Source organism: Lonchura striata, chromosome 1, assembly GCF_046129695.1.
Source record: "Lonchura striata isolate bLonStr1 chromosome 1, bLonStr1.mat, whole genome shotgun sequence".
In the NCBI taxonomy this organism is placed as follows: domain Eukaryota; kingdom Metazoa; phylum Chordata; class Aves; order Passeriformes; family Estrildidae; genus Lonchura; species Lonchura striata.
This window is the reverse complement of record NC_134603.1, coordinates 41,088,332-41,107,252: the sequence shown is the minus strand read 5'-3', so window position 1 is coordinate 41,107,252 and position 18,921 is coordinate 41,088,332. Positions and strand designations below refer to the sequence as shown.

Sequence of the window (18,921 nt, the reverse complement as noted above, 5' to 3'; positions counted from 1 at the left end):
TCTCTATCCTTTCTTACTGTGGCACTATAAAGTAGTTATTGGAAAAAGGATAGGTCTGGTCCCTGTTCACTGCTTATGCATTTTGCAGCAATGAAAATGAAAAAAAGGAAAGAACCACACTCAGATCATATGCCACCAGAGAAATTAATCCAGTGATCCTCAAGATACTTTATTTTAAGCAATGTGACTGCAGTCACATCATTCTGTATCCCTTATAGATGTGCTACACATACAAAATGTGCAGTTCTGGCTACACAGGGCAGCACTTCAGCCTCTTTGGCAGGAGAAAGGATTTAAATGAGTTTTACTGGGCATTTAATTAACTAATTTTCTCAACTTTTGCTATCTAGAATTTGAACTTCTACTTTAAGTGGTTTAAGCTATCTGTTATGCTTTCAATGTAGTATAGCATAGTGTAGCAAACACACATCCAAACTCTACCATAGTGAACGAGTTCTTGCCATTTTAAACCAGGATGTAGGATTTTTTATTTAGAGATTCTGTAGAAAAAAAAAGAGTAGCCAGGGTGATTAGCTTGAAATACTTTGTATTCACAACTTAGTGACTTAAAGCTCACAACATTTCCCTGTTCTATTTTTGCAAATGACCGATCCCTCATGTGGCCAACTTTGAGGGAAAGCGTGTGCAATTTGTTGAAGATCACCCAAAAGGAGCAAATAATTCCTTCATGTGGGAATCATTTAACACATTGTCAATAGCATTTCTACTCCTTAAACTTCAGATGAAGAGTATTTAATTGCCTCTGCAAAGACTGTCAGTTCTAGGAGCTTATTTTAATATCTTGATGTTGAAGTGCAGTTTTGTTGGGATTAGTACTCTCTACACTATAGACCTGATTTTGCAGTGTTTGCAGTAAGAAGGAGTCTCCAAAACCAATGTTATGCATAAATTGAAGTGTGTTCCTGAGTCGTGCCTGTGGTTTGGTGTGACAGTCATTCTCTTTCCTCTGAATGGGAATGAAGTGCATGGCAAAGCATGGAAATGTCAAAGTACCTCAGTTCTATGCATCCTTCATCTTCATTCAGACTTAATCTGACTGGGAATAAGGCCAGGTACCCTGGGATTTTGCCTGAACATCTAAGGGTCCTTTTTAATGCTGCATCTCTCTCCTGTCCTCTCCATATATCATCAGAGAAGAGAAAGATGATAGCTCATTGCTTTGATTGTTTTCTCCTGAGATAAAGAGACAATCAGTGCCCTTTATATTTCTCATCCAGGAAATGACATACTTAAGTAGATTTGCTGTCCCTGCAGAAAGGCAATGGTCTTGTTCTTCTGGCAAGATTTCATAGATCTGTAAAAAAAAAGATATAGCCACATATATGAATGATATTATACACTGGATTGTTTTGCTTACTTTTGTTTTTACCTCACTATTTGTACAATATAAATAAACATCTTTGATCAAACAATGTCAAAAGAATTTCAAACACATAGAAATGAGGGAAGCTATTCTATTTTCTGTAGCACAGATAGGTGGGCTCAGGAGGAAAACATTTGAAACAAATAGGATATATTTTCACATAAACTGTCAAAATCCTGTATTTTATGTGAAACATAATGTCCTTAACAGTGTTTGTGGCAGATGGGAGCTCACCTGTCACATACAAGCAGAGAATGAAAGTTGTGCTGAGACAAGGGTTCTTTTTTTTTATTTTAAAGGGGCAACTGCATAGAGACAATTTTGGAGAAAAATTCTAGCTCTTGCTTTGTGTATAGTGCACAGTTAAGATGCTCTCCTTGTGATTTCTTTTCTCATCAGGTTGCTAAGACAAACACAACAAAGTTTATTCAGTTTGGTGCAGGGTAAAGATTTTTTTGCCAGTCATAAAGAGACCAACACATCCCGAAGCAGAAGGGCCTGCATAGATTTAAGGCAGTTAAAAATTTGACCTCCCCCATAATCTGTTTAATTCCCAGTAGATAGTAAATCATTCATAGATAAAGACTAAGGGCCCTCCTATACCACTGAGAGGAAAAAATTTATAAACCTTTAGACAAAAGAGTTTATAATGCCTGTGAAATCAATGTTCATCAAAGTAGTAGCACAATGTAAGTGATGTTGAAGTCCTAATTATGTGAAATACTATTGGAATCACAATGAAATATTTTAACAATCCAAAATATCTGGATGGTGGGGAATATCTTTAAATGAGGTTGAAAAGACAACAAAAAATAGCTCTTTTCCATTTTTAAACAAAGTAGTTTAAAATTATTTTTTTATTCATAAATCCGCACTAGATATAATTTTTAAAATATGTTTTTATAGACATCTGTAAATTTTATTAATTGTATATTTATTTTATAAAGCATTATGTCTTTTTCAACAAGACACAATGCAGTTCATAATATAATTACTTGAAAGGCCACAGATACAGTTAGAATTAATGAGTTACTCAAATTCCTTACTAGAGCTCTCATAAATAAACTCAAAATATATTCTCCTTACAATTTTTTTTTTATTATTTTATCCTTTAAAATATATATTTGTTTTTACTATGATATACCCTTTATGTTAATACTAGATTTTTTCAGTATGGAAGGAGGGGGCTCGTATGTCAGATCAATACGTCAGATAGAGTAGGGAAGCCATTGATCATCAGTGGAAAAAATCCTTCTTTTTTGTTTAAATATTAAATATAGATAAAGGAATTTCAGGGTAAATTTCACAAATGTAGTCTGACAGGTGTTATTCAAGCACTGCCAAAGTATAACATATCTATATGACTAAAGGAACATCTGACCACAGAACACTTGCTTTATTTAATTATGTACCATGGATGTGTTAAAACATTCCTTGGAAGGAGATCAGCCATTTCTAATACAATTTTCATGATAACTGCATTGACTTGTGTATGATATTTTATATTTTGTTTGTTTTTCTTTTCCCTTTAGGCTGTGCTTTGGAGGTACAAGTTTTCCCAGCTCAAAGGTTCTTCAGATGATGGAAAGAGCAAAATAAAATTTTTGTTCCAAAACCAAGATACTAAACAAATCGAAGCAAAGGTAAAAACAATACATTGTTTGTATAAAGTCAATATACAATTTCCAAAGCAGCTAGGGGAATAAGAAAGTATGGTAACCAGGAAATATTAAGTTAATGGACAAAAAATGCAAAGAAAAGCAATTAAATTTAAACTTTATCTATTTTTTTTATCTAGTTAAAAAAATTTTTGAAAGGTGTAATTAGATTTAAAACGTATGGTATATATGGGTTTAGGCTTTTTTTCCAACTCTCCTCTTTATTATTGTGATAAAGCTGTCTGAGAGCATCGGTACCCTGTTTTTGCCCCTATAACTGTATCATGCAGAAATGGTGAAAAATATGTCCCCAAGTCAACCTGAGAACAAAACTCAGTAAAGGTTGAAAATCTGGTTTTATTTCTCAGAGAAAAAAAAAAGTGTAGATTCAATATGTTTCCTAACAAGACTGAAGTGTCTGTGTCTAATGAAAACTCAGAAGAGTTGTTTTTCCAGTTGTGCTTTTGATTCAAGAGTTAATTCATTAAAACAGTAGCTGTTAGGCCTTTAAGTTTACTTTAATTTATGTTTTTTGAGAATGAGGGCATTTGCTGTCCCAATGTTTGTGAGAAGTGATCTTCCCAAGGTCTGTGATGGCTGTAACTGCCTTGAAGTCTGGGTCAAAGTTCTTTTTTGAGTAGAATCCAAATTTTAGTGCAAACCTAAAGACTATTTTCTTGTCAATGTCTAAGCTTTCCTTTTAAAGGATTTACTATATTGTTTTTCCTGACCATATTGTGTGATAACAAAACAATTCCATGAGCAAAAAGGAAATGGTTAAATAAATTGCCTATAAGGGACATATTGTTGTCCCTTATAGATAATTTATAATGTCCCTTATAAATTGTCTATAAGGGACATATATGGTTAAATAAATTGTCTATAAATTGTCTATATGTAGAGTATTCTAAAATATGTAAAGGAAAAAAATGCATTATTTTTGGGATAGTTATGTGCTTAAATGCCAATAGCTACATTAAACATCTTCCTCCATGTCTCTTTATGCTTCATGCTAATTATTTTCTACCCAGCACCTATTTACTTGATTTTGAGTGGTTTACTCAGTAAAATAAAGGTATGTAAGAGTTCCCATTAAATCAATAGCAATAAAATATGGAGACCATGGTTTTGATACCTTCTTGTTCTGCTACATCTCAAATATAAATACTTTCTTATTTCTGATTTTCTTCAGGGATATTTTTAGTAGTACAGAATATTTTTTCAGCTGTAATAAGACATTACAGTTTAACCTAATGACATGAGGATGATTTTCTCTTAAGAAAGTAATTGTAAACTTTTATCCTACTATTATGTACAGCTGAAGGATATTTTTCTAATATCTGCCTGCTATTGTTGTAATATTAACATATTATTTTAGCACTAACAAAAATTTATAGGAGTCCAAGAATGGCACACTCTTAGGGTGTTTGGGAATTTTGGGGGTTTTGGTTTTGCTTTGTTTTGTTTGGTTTTTTTTTTAATGGCAAAACTAGAATGTATTTTTAATACTGAATTACATTAAAAACTAAAACCAAAGAATAAAATACAGGTTAAAAAAAAAACCAAAAAACAACAGGGTTTTTTCATATTTTAAATTATATCTGTCATATAAATCACTTAGAGATACATAAGTATGCTGGACATAGACAAGTCTTAGACGTATCCTGGTGCCTTTATTGTATGCATTGTTATTTGAACTCAAATTGAGTTCTAGGAAACTCTACCAAACTTTTATTTAGGTAGAAATAGCACGTTCCACCTTATGAAGCCAGAGTATTACACAAACCTGCTAGCATGCTGATTAATATGCTGTCTTGTTCCCTGGTTGCTGCTCTTTACTATAAATTTAATCTTTCACATCACTCGATTTTGCAATAAAAATTTCTTAATTTTAATTAATTTTTTTGGTGAGCAAAGCATACCAACTCTATGCAAAGATGTCAGGTTATATTTTCTTTGGATTGTACTGTGGCATTTATAATGAGAACTTCTATCCATTCCAATTTGTTTACATATTAAGTATGTTGCTTAGTCTAAGAAATGTAGATAAATGTGTCTGTAAAATGAATATGAAGGTTCTTGGGTCATATATTTTCAAGTTGTTGGCTTACAATTTAGTGGATAACCTCCTTCTGTATCCTTTAAACCTTTCATAGATTCAAAGCACTATTCATCATAAGGAGAGGTGGCACAGTCTAGCCTCTATTTTCTTGCTTTACATTCCTGAGTCAGAAGTATAGCTATTTGTGGAACTGTTGAGTCATTAAGAAATGTTAATCAGATTTTTAGAAATATTTGTAATGCCAGATTTCATGAATACTGTATGCAACTTCATTTGAAATCAGAGGATGGAAATTTTGTAAAACATCTGTTAAAAGTTCTGATGAATATTCATGCCACAGTTATTATCACCTGTTAAATGCAGCCCTGTTTGGCAGCTGGCCTAGAGAACCACTGCTGTAACACTTTCCTTATGATTCTATTCCTTTTTTCCCCAATGTTATAATAAATTAAGAATAATCAGAATGTAGTGAAAAGAGAACTCAGAAGAGAATAAAACAAAAAAGTTGGGGAACCATTGTACCAATGTATTAGGGCTCTTTTCTTACTTATTCCCAAATATCAATCTGGAAGCAGGGCATGGCAGGGAACTTTCCAGACATCGCAAATTCTGTGTTCAGTTTTGGGCCATTCACTAAAGACATTAAGATGGTGAAGTGAGTCCAGAAAAGAGCAACAGAGCTGGGGAAGGGTCTGGAACACAAGCTTGATGAGGAACAACTGATGGAGCTGGGGTTGTCTAGCCTGGAGCTAGGGAGGAATCTCATTGCTCTCTACAACTGCGTAAAAGGAGATTGTAGCCAGGTGGGGTCTGCCTGTTCTCATAATTAAAAAGTGAATGGACAAGATGCAATGGCCTCAAGTTGCACTAGGGGAGGTATAGGTTCGATACTAGGAAAAATATATTCACCAGGAGGGTTGTCAATCATTGGAAGAGGCTGCTCAGAGAAGTGGAGGAATCACCACCCCCAAAGGGATGGTGTAGATATGTAGATGTGTCAGTTGGGGACATGGTTTAGTAGTGGACTTGGTGGTGCTGGATTAACCATTGGACTCAATAAATGTCCTATTCAACCTAAATGATTCTATGTAGTAGCTTCACAGAAAGCATGTGCTATCAAAATCCAAATTCTTCCTGTCTTCCTTCATTTATAATGAAGAACATTTTGTGTATCTCATGCTTTCCCAGATGTGTGTGATTATGGCATGTTGAACCTGCGTGATAATACCCTTTAGCTTTAGAACACTTTTTCATTATCTGCAGAATCAAGTGTCAAAATGCTTATCTATTGAATTTTGATCCAAACTTGGATAAATTTGTAATTATTTTAGAAATGTATTCCAACTTGTAGATATACATTTCTTGGGAAAAAAATAAGTATGCAGCAGCATTTTAAATTTTATCATAAAGGCTTCATAATTGTATACCAACTTCTCTGTATTCTGGTGGAATATACTGAAATACCAATGTTAATGTTAGAAAAATCTAGGAAAAATGCATTTTGGAGTAAAGTCCAGCACCACATTCATCAGTTAGCTTTTTTTGTTTGTTTTGCCTTTTTTTTTTTTTTGTTTGATTGTTTGGTTTTTTGGTTTTTTGTTTGTTTGGGTTTTTTGGTTTTTGTTTGTTTGGGTTTTTTTTTTGTTTGTTTGTTTTGTTTTTGTTTGTTTGTTTTAGTTTTTTGTTTTTGGGAAAAACAATTGCCACCAGAGTTTATATTCATAAGTGAAAGAAAGTCCTTCACTGACACTGAATAGCTAAGATTTTTATGACACTGTCAACATTTTTTATATTGTGTTTCATGCCTGACTTAAAAAATTCAAAATGGCATGCCTTGAGAAATACAGCATGTTCTCTGGATTTAGTTACAGTTTAACTTATTCCCCAGTATGGTTCTTTTCAGCTTTAAAATAATTTTATGTATTCAAATATTTCAAATACTGTCTTTTTTTTTTTTCTGTAGAGACATTGTACTCATGCATTTGTTTGGCTTCTCTCTAAGTGAAATTATGTTATTTTAAAGATATATAATAATATATAAAAATAAAGATATAGAATATAGAATAAGAGAGATACTCATGGATTTAAGCAGTTCCAGTCTAAAAATCTGAACAATAATTACCATAGGTCACACCAGTGGGTCTATGGCAGGGTGCCTGAAAGCAAACACCTTACTAAAAAGGTATCTAAGGCAAGGTCTAAGTAGTTTCTGACAAGAAAATCACTTAAGGGCAGCATTAATCACTGATACCCCCTAGACATTCCAATCGGTAGGTTATTTCCCAGCTGTCACTCACCAGGAGATATTGCACAATTTTGTTCAGTGAGACAAAATTTTTATGAGTGAGAGCCACAAGATAGAGCTGTCACCTTGACAGAATGTGGAGCCAATATGTCCCTGTATTTGTTCTTACTGAGCTGTTTGGCTTGGGTTAAAAAAAATAAGCACAGGAGGGCAAAGCTTTCTCTGCATCTGTAAAGTCTCAAAGGGATTCTTTTAGACCTTCCAATCTAGTTACTTATCAATTTACCCATAGTTTAGCTATAGTTTAATGATCCATTAGTGTCCCAGTAGTATCACAGCAGCTTCTGGAGGTGATACACAATCTAAGAACTATAATAAACTCAGTGGTGTGATCTCCAATTTAACCTAAGTATTATACTTTTCTGACAAAACAGAAGGGTACCTTAAATCTTGGAGAGTTCCTGTTCCAAGATATAACCATATGCCTCCAAACATTGGAGTAAGTGATGTGTATAAAAATCATCTAATTACATTATTGAATTTTTACCAAACTGGGAACTGAGGGTCTCTGTATGCTTGGTAAAACATGTATGACTCAAATGCTACACTTCAGTCTGTGCTTTAACCTCCTGCAACTTGCAGTACAACAATTCTTTCAAAAAGACTCAGGCAAAGTCACATTGGTGTGCTGCATCAGGTGAGCTTTTGTTCACAGATGGGCTGAACTCCTAAACTAAGCAGTACAAAACTGAAGTGGGTACAAAAACAAGTTTATCAAGATGAAGGTCCAGTCCATTGTCTTCATCTATTTGAATACAGAAAGCCAAAGAAGGCACAAATATGGTATCAGCAAAGGGAGAAATTTAACTTCAAGGATTTCAAATTAACCTCATTATTAATTAATACTACCTTAGTATTAATTAATGCCAATTAATTTATACTTGAAATTATCTTGTAAAGAAATCTAATCTAAATACCCTTAATTACTACTGATCACATTGCTGTGAACAAAATACCCACTTTCTACTGTTGCAAGGTGACTTGATGGGTGCTTGCATCATTTTCCAAACTGACATTTCTGTTCATTTCAAGGCTGTTCTCCATGCAATTTTAAATTAATCCTTTTTCTTAGCCTTGAGGGTTTTTCAGTGAGCATCACAGTACTCTTCACATTTAGAGTGTCAGCTTTAAATGGGTTATAAGTATACAGCCTTAAGATTTTTATAGAGTGATTGCTCAGTTGCAGTTACTGAATTTTAGAGTTCAGATTTCTGATTTGTGTTGGTTTCTGTGGTTCATACTTATTTTTAGTTTCCCCATGTCTTACGCATGGATTATTCGTCTAATATCTATTTTAGATCAGATTCTATGCAAATACAGACATGTAACTCCACTTCTGATTAACAAATACCTTCTCATATAATCTGTTTATATATGGATAAAAGGAACACATTTTTAAAATTTTCTAAAATATGTTTTGAAATACCCATAGTAATGGGTACTTCAAAACATACAATTACTGGATTTTGTAAATGTGTCATTTACGTAGTTGTATCATACTACGTAATACACGTATAATACAATGCAATAAGATATTTCTGGAGTTTGTTTCTTTTCTTTTAGGAAAACTCTCTTTTTCCTTTCTTTGTCTTTTCAATCCAGACTTCCTTTGTGAAAAGCTACTAGAATTCCATTATACTTCTAACATTTTCAATGACTGAATCTTTCTCACATGCCTTTTTGTCCACTTACGTTGTCCTCAGCAGGAACTGCAGATGTTCAGATTAATAATCTGGAGGTGGCTGGTATAATGACAGCAATGTAGGGTGGGAACAGTTTAATCAAGAGATATCTTAGACAATTTAAAGACAATTTAAAGACCAGAGGGTACACTGATATTCCTGGGAGTGTAGGGTCTTAGGTGAGGTGTACAGGCAACAGTCTGGAAATTATAATAATATTAAATTGTGTACTTGTGCATGGACAAGTAGGTGTGGCTTAAATTAGGATTTCTTTGCTTTTTGGAGGATTCAGAGCATGTGAATTTCCCTACTGGTATCAACTTCAATGGCTTAACTGCATATTTTTTCAGGTTTTTTAGGATTTGTCTGATTGTTCACTTGAAACTTTATCTGGACTATTTGTGCAGTACACACTACCCTGCCTAGAGGAAGGTGTACTCAGACAAAAGTATGGCTGAGGACAAAGTGCGTACAAAAACAGCCAGGGTGGCTGGGGATGCACAAAAGCCTGTGAGTTCTCCTGTGTCTGCTGGCAGTAGTGCTGACCTGGAGACACCTAAAGGGGCAAGTTCCCAGCAGAAGTGAGGGCATGTTTTGTCTGTCAGCAGCTCTACATGGAGTGTATCTGTTTGTTAAGGTTTCTTGTGATTAGGTTAATCTGCCTGAGAAATGTTCCTGATAGGTCCTGTTCCCATCAATCAGGCTTCTGAGAACTGAGTTGCAGCCATTAATCAAACCTACATGTACTTGCCACATACCAGTCAGCCTACTGTGCTTCATATTGCTTCAATTTCCAGTTAAAAATGCATTTCTTCATTGAAATAGGAATAGTGTTTCATTGCAAATAATAACCGAGCCTTTGATGACTTCTCAGTGCTCTTCTTTGCAGTCAAGGTAATTTCCATCTTGTGTCACTACTATTGATAACAATTATCAAGTGGGACCTTCAGAGACTGTTCTGTTGCCTCACCATTTCCCTTGATGGTCAATTGAGCAGTGGATACTCCTGATGTGTTACTATTGCAGAAAGCTGTGATAACTCTTGGAAATAATTGTACTCATGCACTGTAAAAATTCAGTGTGCAGTAGCTGTAATTATGATAGTAGCAACGTTTAGCTTGTAGCGTTGCCTAATTGACTTGAACAATTCTCAGACTGTAGCATTTGTTTTAATATGGTTGCATTGCTGAGACATAGGGGGAACTGTAGTCTTTCCACAGAGAATACATGCAATTGATATTAAAAATATTAAAAAATATTTCACAGTTCCACTAAATATTTATTCCCTTATCTTAAGCTTCAGGTGTGTTTTTATAGTACTAAAAAGGTAAATTAATTAATTAATTAATAATATGAAGTTAACTGAAAAGTAATTTAATTCCAATGGCCCATGGTTGTTATTCTGAAATAGCTTCCATAATTCCTTGTTACCTGATCTTTGAATGACCACTGTTTTTTTTATTTATGATAAATTTTCTTATTTTAAAATTTGAGACAGGAAAAAAAAATCCATTTTGACATAGTCATAAAATTGCCTTTCTCTCTGGGTTTGAAACTGAGAATGTCTCTAAACGGATTATTTTTTATATAGACACAGCTGGCAGGTTTGTGAAACTTGGCATAATTTTTATCTTTTATTTTGAGATTAAAGGGGAGTTTAAAGAATCTCATGGGATGTTATCAGTTAATTTCTGAGCATGTCTGAAGGACATCTGCTGAGGCTGTAGGAGACCTGAACAAAGCTTCACCCATTCAGTACTTCACTGGACACTGCACATGCACCTGTCTGGTTTCGTGCTGTTGTTCCTCACCCATGAGGGCTTTGTGAATATCTCCATGTATTCCATGAAGCAATGTCTTCCAGGAAGTCTCAAGAAGCAGAAAATTGCAGGCTGATGTCATTTGAGAGATTTAGCAATTTTTGTTGAATTTACAACATTTTCAATATTCTTCTAAACAAAAAATATAGCCTGGAAATACCAATGCTGGTTGGAAAGACAAGAAGAATAAACCACAGATAGCAATTACTGGCTTCACGTTTCAATGAAAAAATCTGTATGGGCAGTGAATCAAAGCAGAAAGATGTAAAATCTGTACTTACTTTCCCTAGACTTGTATGCATTGAAGTACCTCAGTAATTGCTTTCCAATACAACAGCTATTTATTGATTAAATACCAGCTTCAAAAACACATACTGAAAATAACCTAAAACTTGATCACATAAAGTCATTAGACATAAAGGAGCAAATTTATATATGTTAAAAATGTAGTTTTTATTTATTTCCTCTCTAGTGGAGTCTAAAAAATAGACTCCCAGCTAGTGTAATCACAAGCTGAGTGGGCTATAAAGAAATTTAAACTAAAGCAGAAAAATAAGGAATTTGTAAAATATTCCTAAAAAAATTAAAACATGGAGTATGTTCTTTTTTTGGCCCAATAAGAAATCCAAATTATCACTCTGCGATAGTAGCATATTTTGAAATTATGTCCTGTTGTTGTTGAATAAGAAACTACACAGAAGGCTGGTTTGGTTTGTATAGCATAGTATAGTTTTAATTCAGATTCTCCTTTTTATGCATATTTTTGATACAGATAGACCTGATTGGTTAATTACTCAATACATTTCACCTGATTTGTTAATTAAAAAATCATCTTTCTTATAAACAATCTTTGAAAAAACCAAGAAAACAGAGTGTAGGAAAACAACACCTGCAAGTTGTTTATAATAATAAATTATTATTTTTTATCTTCAACTCTCTAAAGTCTCACAAACCAGTTCTGGGAAAACTTATCTAGTTTTCTCACTATGTCCTCTCCACAATGCCCTCTCTGTTTTAATATATATATTAAATAATCAGGTAAGAAAATAGCTGTTTAATAGTGTGATTTAATAGCTGATTAATAGTGTGAGAAGACATGATGAACAAATGTAATATATGTGGAACTCAACATTATTAATTTTTGTGGATACATTAGTTAAACAGTAGTAGTCCAGAGGTGTGCAGACTGTTACCGCACAGCCATAAAGTTTCTATCTGAATTAAACTACAGAAGTGCCAGATACGCATTAACCTTAGGGAAAATAAAAATTTTATAGTGTCACTTTCTTTTCCCTTTAGATACTAGGATTTCATATTTCTATGAGGCACTTAATCCAGGTATTTGTCCATTTTAGCCTCCAAGCAGTTATTTATTGAATGTTCTGTTTTCAATATCTAAGTCCCTATAATGGAGATTTGCAAGGTACATTAGCAGAATTACATCAGGCTATTAAAATTATTGCTGTTGTAACAGTGGTTCATTCCTGGTTATATCCTTGTGGGGTGTTTTTCCATTTCATGTTTAATTTTTTTTTTTTTTTTTTTTTTTTTTTTTTTTTTAATTCCAGGAGCTGGAGTTTTCTAACCTGTTTGCAGTTCTTCACTGTATCCACTCATTCTTTGCAGCCAAAGTGGCTTGTTTGGACCCTTTGTATGTAGGCAGCCAAGCCACAGCTTCTGCTGCTCCCACAACTTCTGGTACTGGCAAAATAAAGTATTCTACTTGACATCCCCCATGACAGCACTGCCACTTAACAACGAGACATAAAAATGTATAAATATTCATAAGATTTAGACCTTTGGTGAACCATGTATGTGGAAACCAATCCTGGAGGCAAGACATCTTGCAGCATCAGCAGATAAATGGTCACGTGGGATCGTAATTTCATCTCCGTTCTGCAAGACATCAGTAAATAATCCTAGTCAAAACCCCAGAATAGGATGGATATGCTTTTAGTATTATCTATTTGTACTTACATAGTGCTTTAAGCAGCATTGGAAGCAAAGGAATAAATGGCAAAATGAAGCACTTGAGTATTTAATAAAATTTTCAAATTGCTGTAATAATACACAAATAGAATTGTCATTTTCCTCTTTTCAGATGTTTTTTAATGACAATATACTAAACTTTGAGTATGAACATAATGCCCTACCATTATATTATAAATGAGAGCAAGCATACAGTACATGGTGACAAAGGAGATAAGCATGAAAAGACATTTGTGTAAGTACCTCCTCAAATAAGAAAGCACTTTAAGCACTGTTGTAAATCCATACTCATGTTCATACGTGGAATCATGCTACTTTTTCCATTTTATTCTATTCATCTAAAAGTAACAACTGCAGACATATAGCCATGCTGGTCTGATACATTAAAAACAAAGCAAACAAGCCACAAAAAGAAAAAATACTTTTCCATGGGTAAGTACCTCTTCTTCAAGTAAAAATAATGGCATATTATTTTAATTTTAATTCTAAATTAAGTGCAAGTCCAAAAACAATGTGCCATCTATTTATTTCCTCTGTTTTTTTTTTATTAAGAATTAAATACCATAAATCCAACTGTCTTTGTTCACAAGAGTTTGAAATTGTTTCAGAAAACCCATCTAATTCATTGTTTCCATAGTTAACCTTGATTTCACATCATAGGTAGAATTTATGTTTCATTTAAACTCTAAAAAAACGGACTTTTTTCATTATGCTTGAAAAGTTATTTTACCATTTGAATTTTTAATAAGTTATTTATATATATATATAGATAGTACAATGGGAATAAATTGAATAAACTATAAAGAATGCATTACAGAATGCATAATTTCTTTGTTTTTTAAGACCTTTGCATCACTCTGAATCAAGTACTAGTTTCAGAGTATCATTTAATGATGAAATATAAAGGACTTGTAAGTTTAAAATTAATAACTTTGTTTTATTGTGATTTTGTAATATAATTTAATTTTGCACTATGTCACACATGAGTGAAGATGATGGAAAAAAGGTATACATTTTCAGTAGCAGTTTTGGGGGTTTTCTATTTATTGTATTGAAATCAAAATTACCTTTTTTTCCCCCCCCTCCACTTAGACTTGTTAGTAACACTTATGAGAAAGGGCCACCATCTTCCTCATTTAGCAGAAAGGCTAACTCTGTCACCTCCCTTTCTATGTGTTAAGATGATTAATACTTCAAAAGTGAACCCAGAAGAGAGCTTATCCAAATGGGAACAATTCAAAGTGCAGGGCAGGGACTAAAGATCAATGAAATATAGGAGCAAATCATGCCTCTGTTTTTTTGCTTTGCATTAGAAATATTTGGACTTACATGTGTGAGAGTAACATTGTTTTGTATTATAGCTGATCTAATTTGATATTAGCTCCAAATAATCTGAAAATATCTGGGGAGGGGAGGGGAACTCATCACTTTCAAAGGTCTTCTGCTACACACGTTCTTCCTATTAGTACACCTCCAAGGACTACACATTTTTTTTCCATCCTAAATTCATTGGAATGATGTAACAATCCAGCTATTAAATACTCTTAAGTGGCATCAAAATCCAATGTTTTCATAGGCACCATAATGAAGTTTTTAATAAGGATTGTCCCTAAATAAGGGGGTCACATCTGAAGGACAGATAAAAATGCCATGGCTGTCCATAGGATCTCAAGCTTGAGACACAAACCCCAGATATTTTAAATTTAAAGCTATAACAGTTTAAGAGGTTTAATAATGGTAACTCAGGCACTGCCCTTGTCTAGAAAGCATATACTGGAAACACAAATTTTGGCAGCGCGTTGACAGTGCTCAAAAGAGAAGCCTGATATCTTTTAATGGCAGTTCTCAGTCCTCCCAAAAAATCTCCTCCACTTCAGTGCATTTCTGTGGCATTCAGCTGTCACAACAGTGTGGCCATGTGCTACCACCTCTGCTGGCAATAGCAGAATCTGAAACTGGTCAGCTGCTGGTTGAATGTTTTCTGTTCAACTGTTCATGTGATGTGCAGTTGCATCACTGAGTCTGAGGGGTGTTTAGGAGACGTGCTTAAATGAGCATAACATTTACCCAAACCAGCACAAAGTATGTCATTGCAAATTTCTGTAGATGAAGGAATCCCATTATATTAAAGTCTCCCACAAAGAATTTAAACAAAAATACTCATTGTGCAGAATGGAGTTAATGATATGAACTTTTGAGACTCTACCAGGGTATCCTGAAGATCTCTGTCAAGTGTTCTGTTTGTAGAACATCTGCATTCATCACTGAGAGTTTTGCAACTGTGCATTAAATACAAAACATTTAAGAAACGCATTAGCCATTAAATTGTTTTTTATTTTTGTTGTTTTTCTAAGGTGGTAAACTGGTGGGGCTTCATCAGTACTTTTATTTTCAAGAAGAAAAGTGTTATTCAGAGAATATAAGATGTCATAGTTTTGACTGCAGGTCAGTGTTGATTTGTAAATGCTGCAGACATTTGTGCAGTGACCTCACAGAATATTCAGAGGTGACTCTGCATGCAACCTTGTCCTTGTAGAGCAACTTGGTCAGAAATTCAATCTTGAACCAAAGAGGCAAAATTTTAAATTCTGTGTTATAACTAATCCTGAAATACCAAAATAAAATTTACAAACATATTAAATGGCTACATTTTGCATTTAAATACCTACATTTAAAGCATAGTGAACTCCATGTGAATATGTCAAAATTCAGGCTTTGTGTTGCAGCCTGTCATTTCACACATAACATATAATGAGTACAAGTGTTTCATAAGTCAACACAGCCCATTGACTATGAAAAAACAGAATTATAATGAGCCATCAACTTTTGCTAAAAATCTGTATGCAAGTAAAAGTAAATATTTTAACAAGAAAGAGTAAACAAACCAATCCATAGCATAATACATAATTTGTTCTCTTTATGTCATTATATTTTCAAGTAAGTTTAATGAAGAAAATTTTAATAGTACCATGCCTATTGATGTTATATAGTATACCAAAAATATGTATTCTTAAGTATAACAAAATGTATTTGACTTCATTTGGTTTGTTTTATGATGGGAATTTTAGATTATCTGGTCTTCACAGAAATAATCATATGCTAGGTTATAGTGTTAGCATAAGCTTATTATGGAAGTGTTACAAATTTTAATACATTTATTCATGATTTCATCAATAAGTGAATATGTTTCATTTTCTACATCTTTTTAAAAATAAGAGCTACAGATTTTCAAAAGAGCTTTGCATTCCAGTAGCACAAAGACACCATTGAAATAAAGATTAGCATATTTTTTTAGCTGTTGGGCATTTTATTATGTTAATTAAGTACATCAAGAACTTAGCGGACAAGAGCTAGTTTTAAGAAGGCTATTTTTTTAAACCAATCATTTAAAGTTTTGTCTATTCAAACTAGAATTCTTAAGAATACAAACCAATAATATACAGTATCAATATACTTTGAGAAAAGGATCACGAAAAGTCGTGTTTTCTAAATTAGTACTTGATTCCACAAAATTATATTTATTTATTTTAAATGCAGAGACTTATCAGAAGACCTCAAAGTACACAGTTAAACATTTGTAGTTGTCAACATTGCAGTCTGTTACTTTTAATGCGATTTGGTTTATTCAATGCCTTAAGATGTTTCTTGTATCAGAGGAAATATTAGAAAATACTTGAGATCTTGAGAATGTACAACTGTTGCCCTTAGAAATTCAGATCAGTTTTCATTCTTTCTTAGCAATTCCAATAAAGCTTTTGGAAATTTTATTAACATTGAAAACACTAAGCCCTGCATTATACTTTCTATTTCTTTATGTGGTGGTTTGGTCTCTGAAAAAGTCTAATGTCTGAAACAAAGTTAAAGCTGATTTTAAAAAGATCTGTCTCAGGCAGTTATGAGTAGGAGCTTGAAGCTCACACCTCTGACCAGTTCAGTATGATGGAAAACATGAAAGACTCACTTAAGTTCCCAGATTTTAAGTACCTGTCTTAGATGCCTGAGGTTGCACTTCAGGCACTTCAAAAGGAAACACAGGGTGGGAATATAGCTTAAGATCTCTCAAGGTGCACGTGTATGTGTCTCCCTTTCTCTCTGTTTCTCTAAGGAACTAGAAGTGCTTCTACTTTAGTGCTTTCATTTTATCAGGAATGTGCTTTTTAAGCCAGGCTCCTGCCTACAACCACTCCTGCAATTTTATCACAGAGCAGTCGTCAAGCACATGAGCTATTTCTTTCAGGATGACTCTAAGCAAGCATCCCAGTTCCAGGTCCTGATGGGCTTTCAGACCATGCAGCCCAGCCGAAATTAGTCCAGAGGGAAAAACCCTCCGAGACGTTACCAGCAAGGCTGCCAGGTCCTGGTGCCAACCATCTCTCTGGCTGTGGCAGCTGCTGCTCGTGCACCATGGAGAAAAAGCTAAAAAGCTAAAAAAGCTCAGCTTCACAGTGTAGCCCCCTGGAGCTCAGTGCCTGGAGGGGGATGCTGTGCTGCAGCAAGGGGCAGAATGAAGCTGAAAAAGGCTGATGGTGCCTGCATAGGTTATTTTGCATCACTTCTTTCCTCACCACACCACACACTATTAGCCACAAGCAGGCTACCCCATGCTGGTCAACCCTCTCCCTGCTGCATCTTTCTCTCCATCTGCCACAAACACACACCTGAATATTGGCTCTGGGGTCCCCAAGCATATTTCCATGTTCCCTTACTCCTGTTGCTCAGACAGATGCAAAACTGTACTTAACTACATAATGGAACCTCTAAACCTTGGACAGGGAACAGTGTTGAGGTTTATAGCAAGAGCTTAAGAGTGCTTGAGTGTGTGATTAACTTTCAGGTTATAGCAAATAAATTCATAACTGTGCTTAAGTGCTTTCCTGACTTGGAGGGTTAAGTAGAATTCAATTTTCCTGAAATAAGTTCTATAATGTCAACACATTTCTACTTGCTTGGCTCCATTTTCAGGAAGTCAAGCAGAGACAGTGGTTCATAGCTTCCTGGAATCAAATTTAAAAAACATTGGAATGCTGGAATAAAAAAAAAAATTCTGTTGAAATTCTGTATATTATTACAGTGCATAATCTATTGAAATATATTGAACAATGTAAAAACAAATGCTTTCATTTACATTTCCTAGTCAGTTTTTGCTGTGGTATACATGCCTTCCACTTTTAACAATTTTCTCCACAGGAATTCCAGCTATCTGTCACAGAAATTCTTTTGCAATTCAGTATATACTAATATATAATGCTGTGTGTATGTATGTGGGGAGTGTGTGTGTGTATGCATGTGTCTATATATTAGTATATACTAATGGAATATATTCAGTATATATTAATGAAAGTTACATATTAGGCACAACTGTAAAACAGAAGCATACATCCATGAAGCTTTATATTTAAAAACTTACAATACTATAAAGAAACATGTGTATATTAGTTTGAGAAATGGCTATTTTTGCAGGGTATGCACAATCTGGATATATGATAATAAATTGATAAACATTAACAGATTTATTATTTCATACCTCCAGGAACTTAAAGATTTTTTAAATTATTCCTATCCCTTTAGCATATTTGCAATATATGTCATAAATTTTAATTTGTTATGGATTAAAATGACTGAAAAATGTAATAGAAAGTCCTATATATTTTATAAATATTAAAAAAATTAAGAAAAGCTATTCAAATTATTTATTTCATTTTAGTTAAGGTTTTGTGATTGTTTGTAATATGTATTTGTGACAAGCATAAGTCACCTAGCTGTTTAAGCTCATTAATGTACCACTAATAAAATGCTATCTTCTGTTTTGTTTTTGTTATGCTTCTTTTTGTAATGAAACAGAGCAGAAAAATAGAAAATAAATACTTTTTTTAACTAATCTTTTGCATTCAGTCATACAGTGTATGAGTTTTATATCATTGAAAGCCAAGCCTGGGAAATCAAGAAAATATTTGAAGAATCTGGGGTGATAAAGTTATTTCCCAAAAACTGTTTATTTAATAGAAATTATGGCCATTCCTT

General features: G+C 33.8%; 1 protein-coding gene across 6 annotated transcripts in view; it reads left to right on the top strand.

Moving 5' to 3' along the window:
• The window catches only part of SNTG1 (syntrophin gamma 1), a 314,340-nt gene extending 295,636 nt beyond the window's left edge, over positions 1-18,704 (top strand). For all 6 annotated transcript variants that reach the window (XM_077783688.1, XM_077783680.1, XM_077783681.1 and 3 more), the window contains 2 exons: positions 2,917-3,027; positions 12,480-18,704. In XM_077783688.1, the coding sequence (XP_077639814.1) occupies positions 2,917-3,027; positions 12,480-12,638 (270 nt within the window). In that variant the 3' untranslated portion in view covers positions 12,639-18,704. The remainder of the gene's footprint in view (positions 1-2,916; positions 3,028-12,479) is intronic.
• Positions 18,705-18,921: the final 217 nt, after the last annotated feature.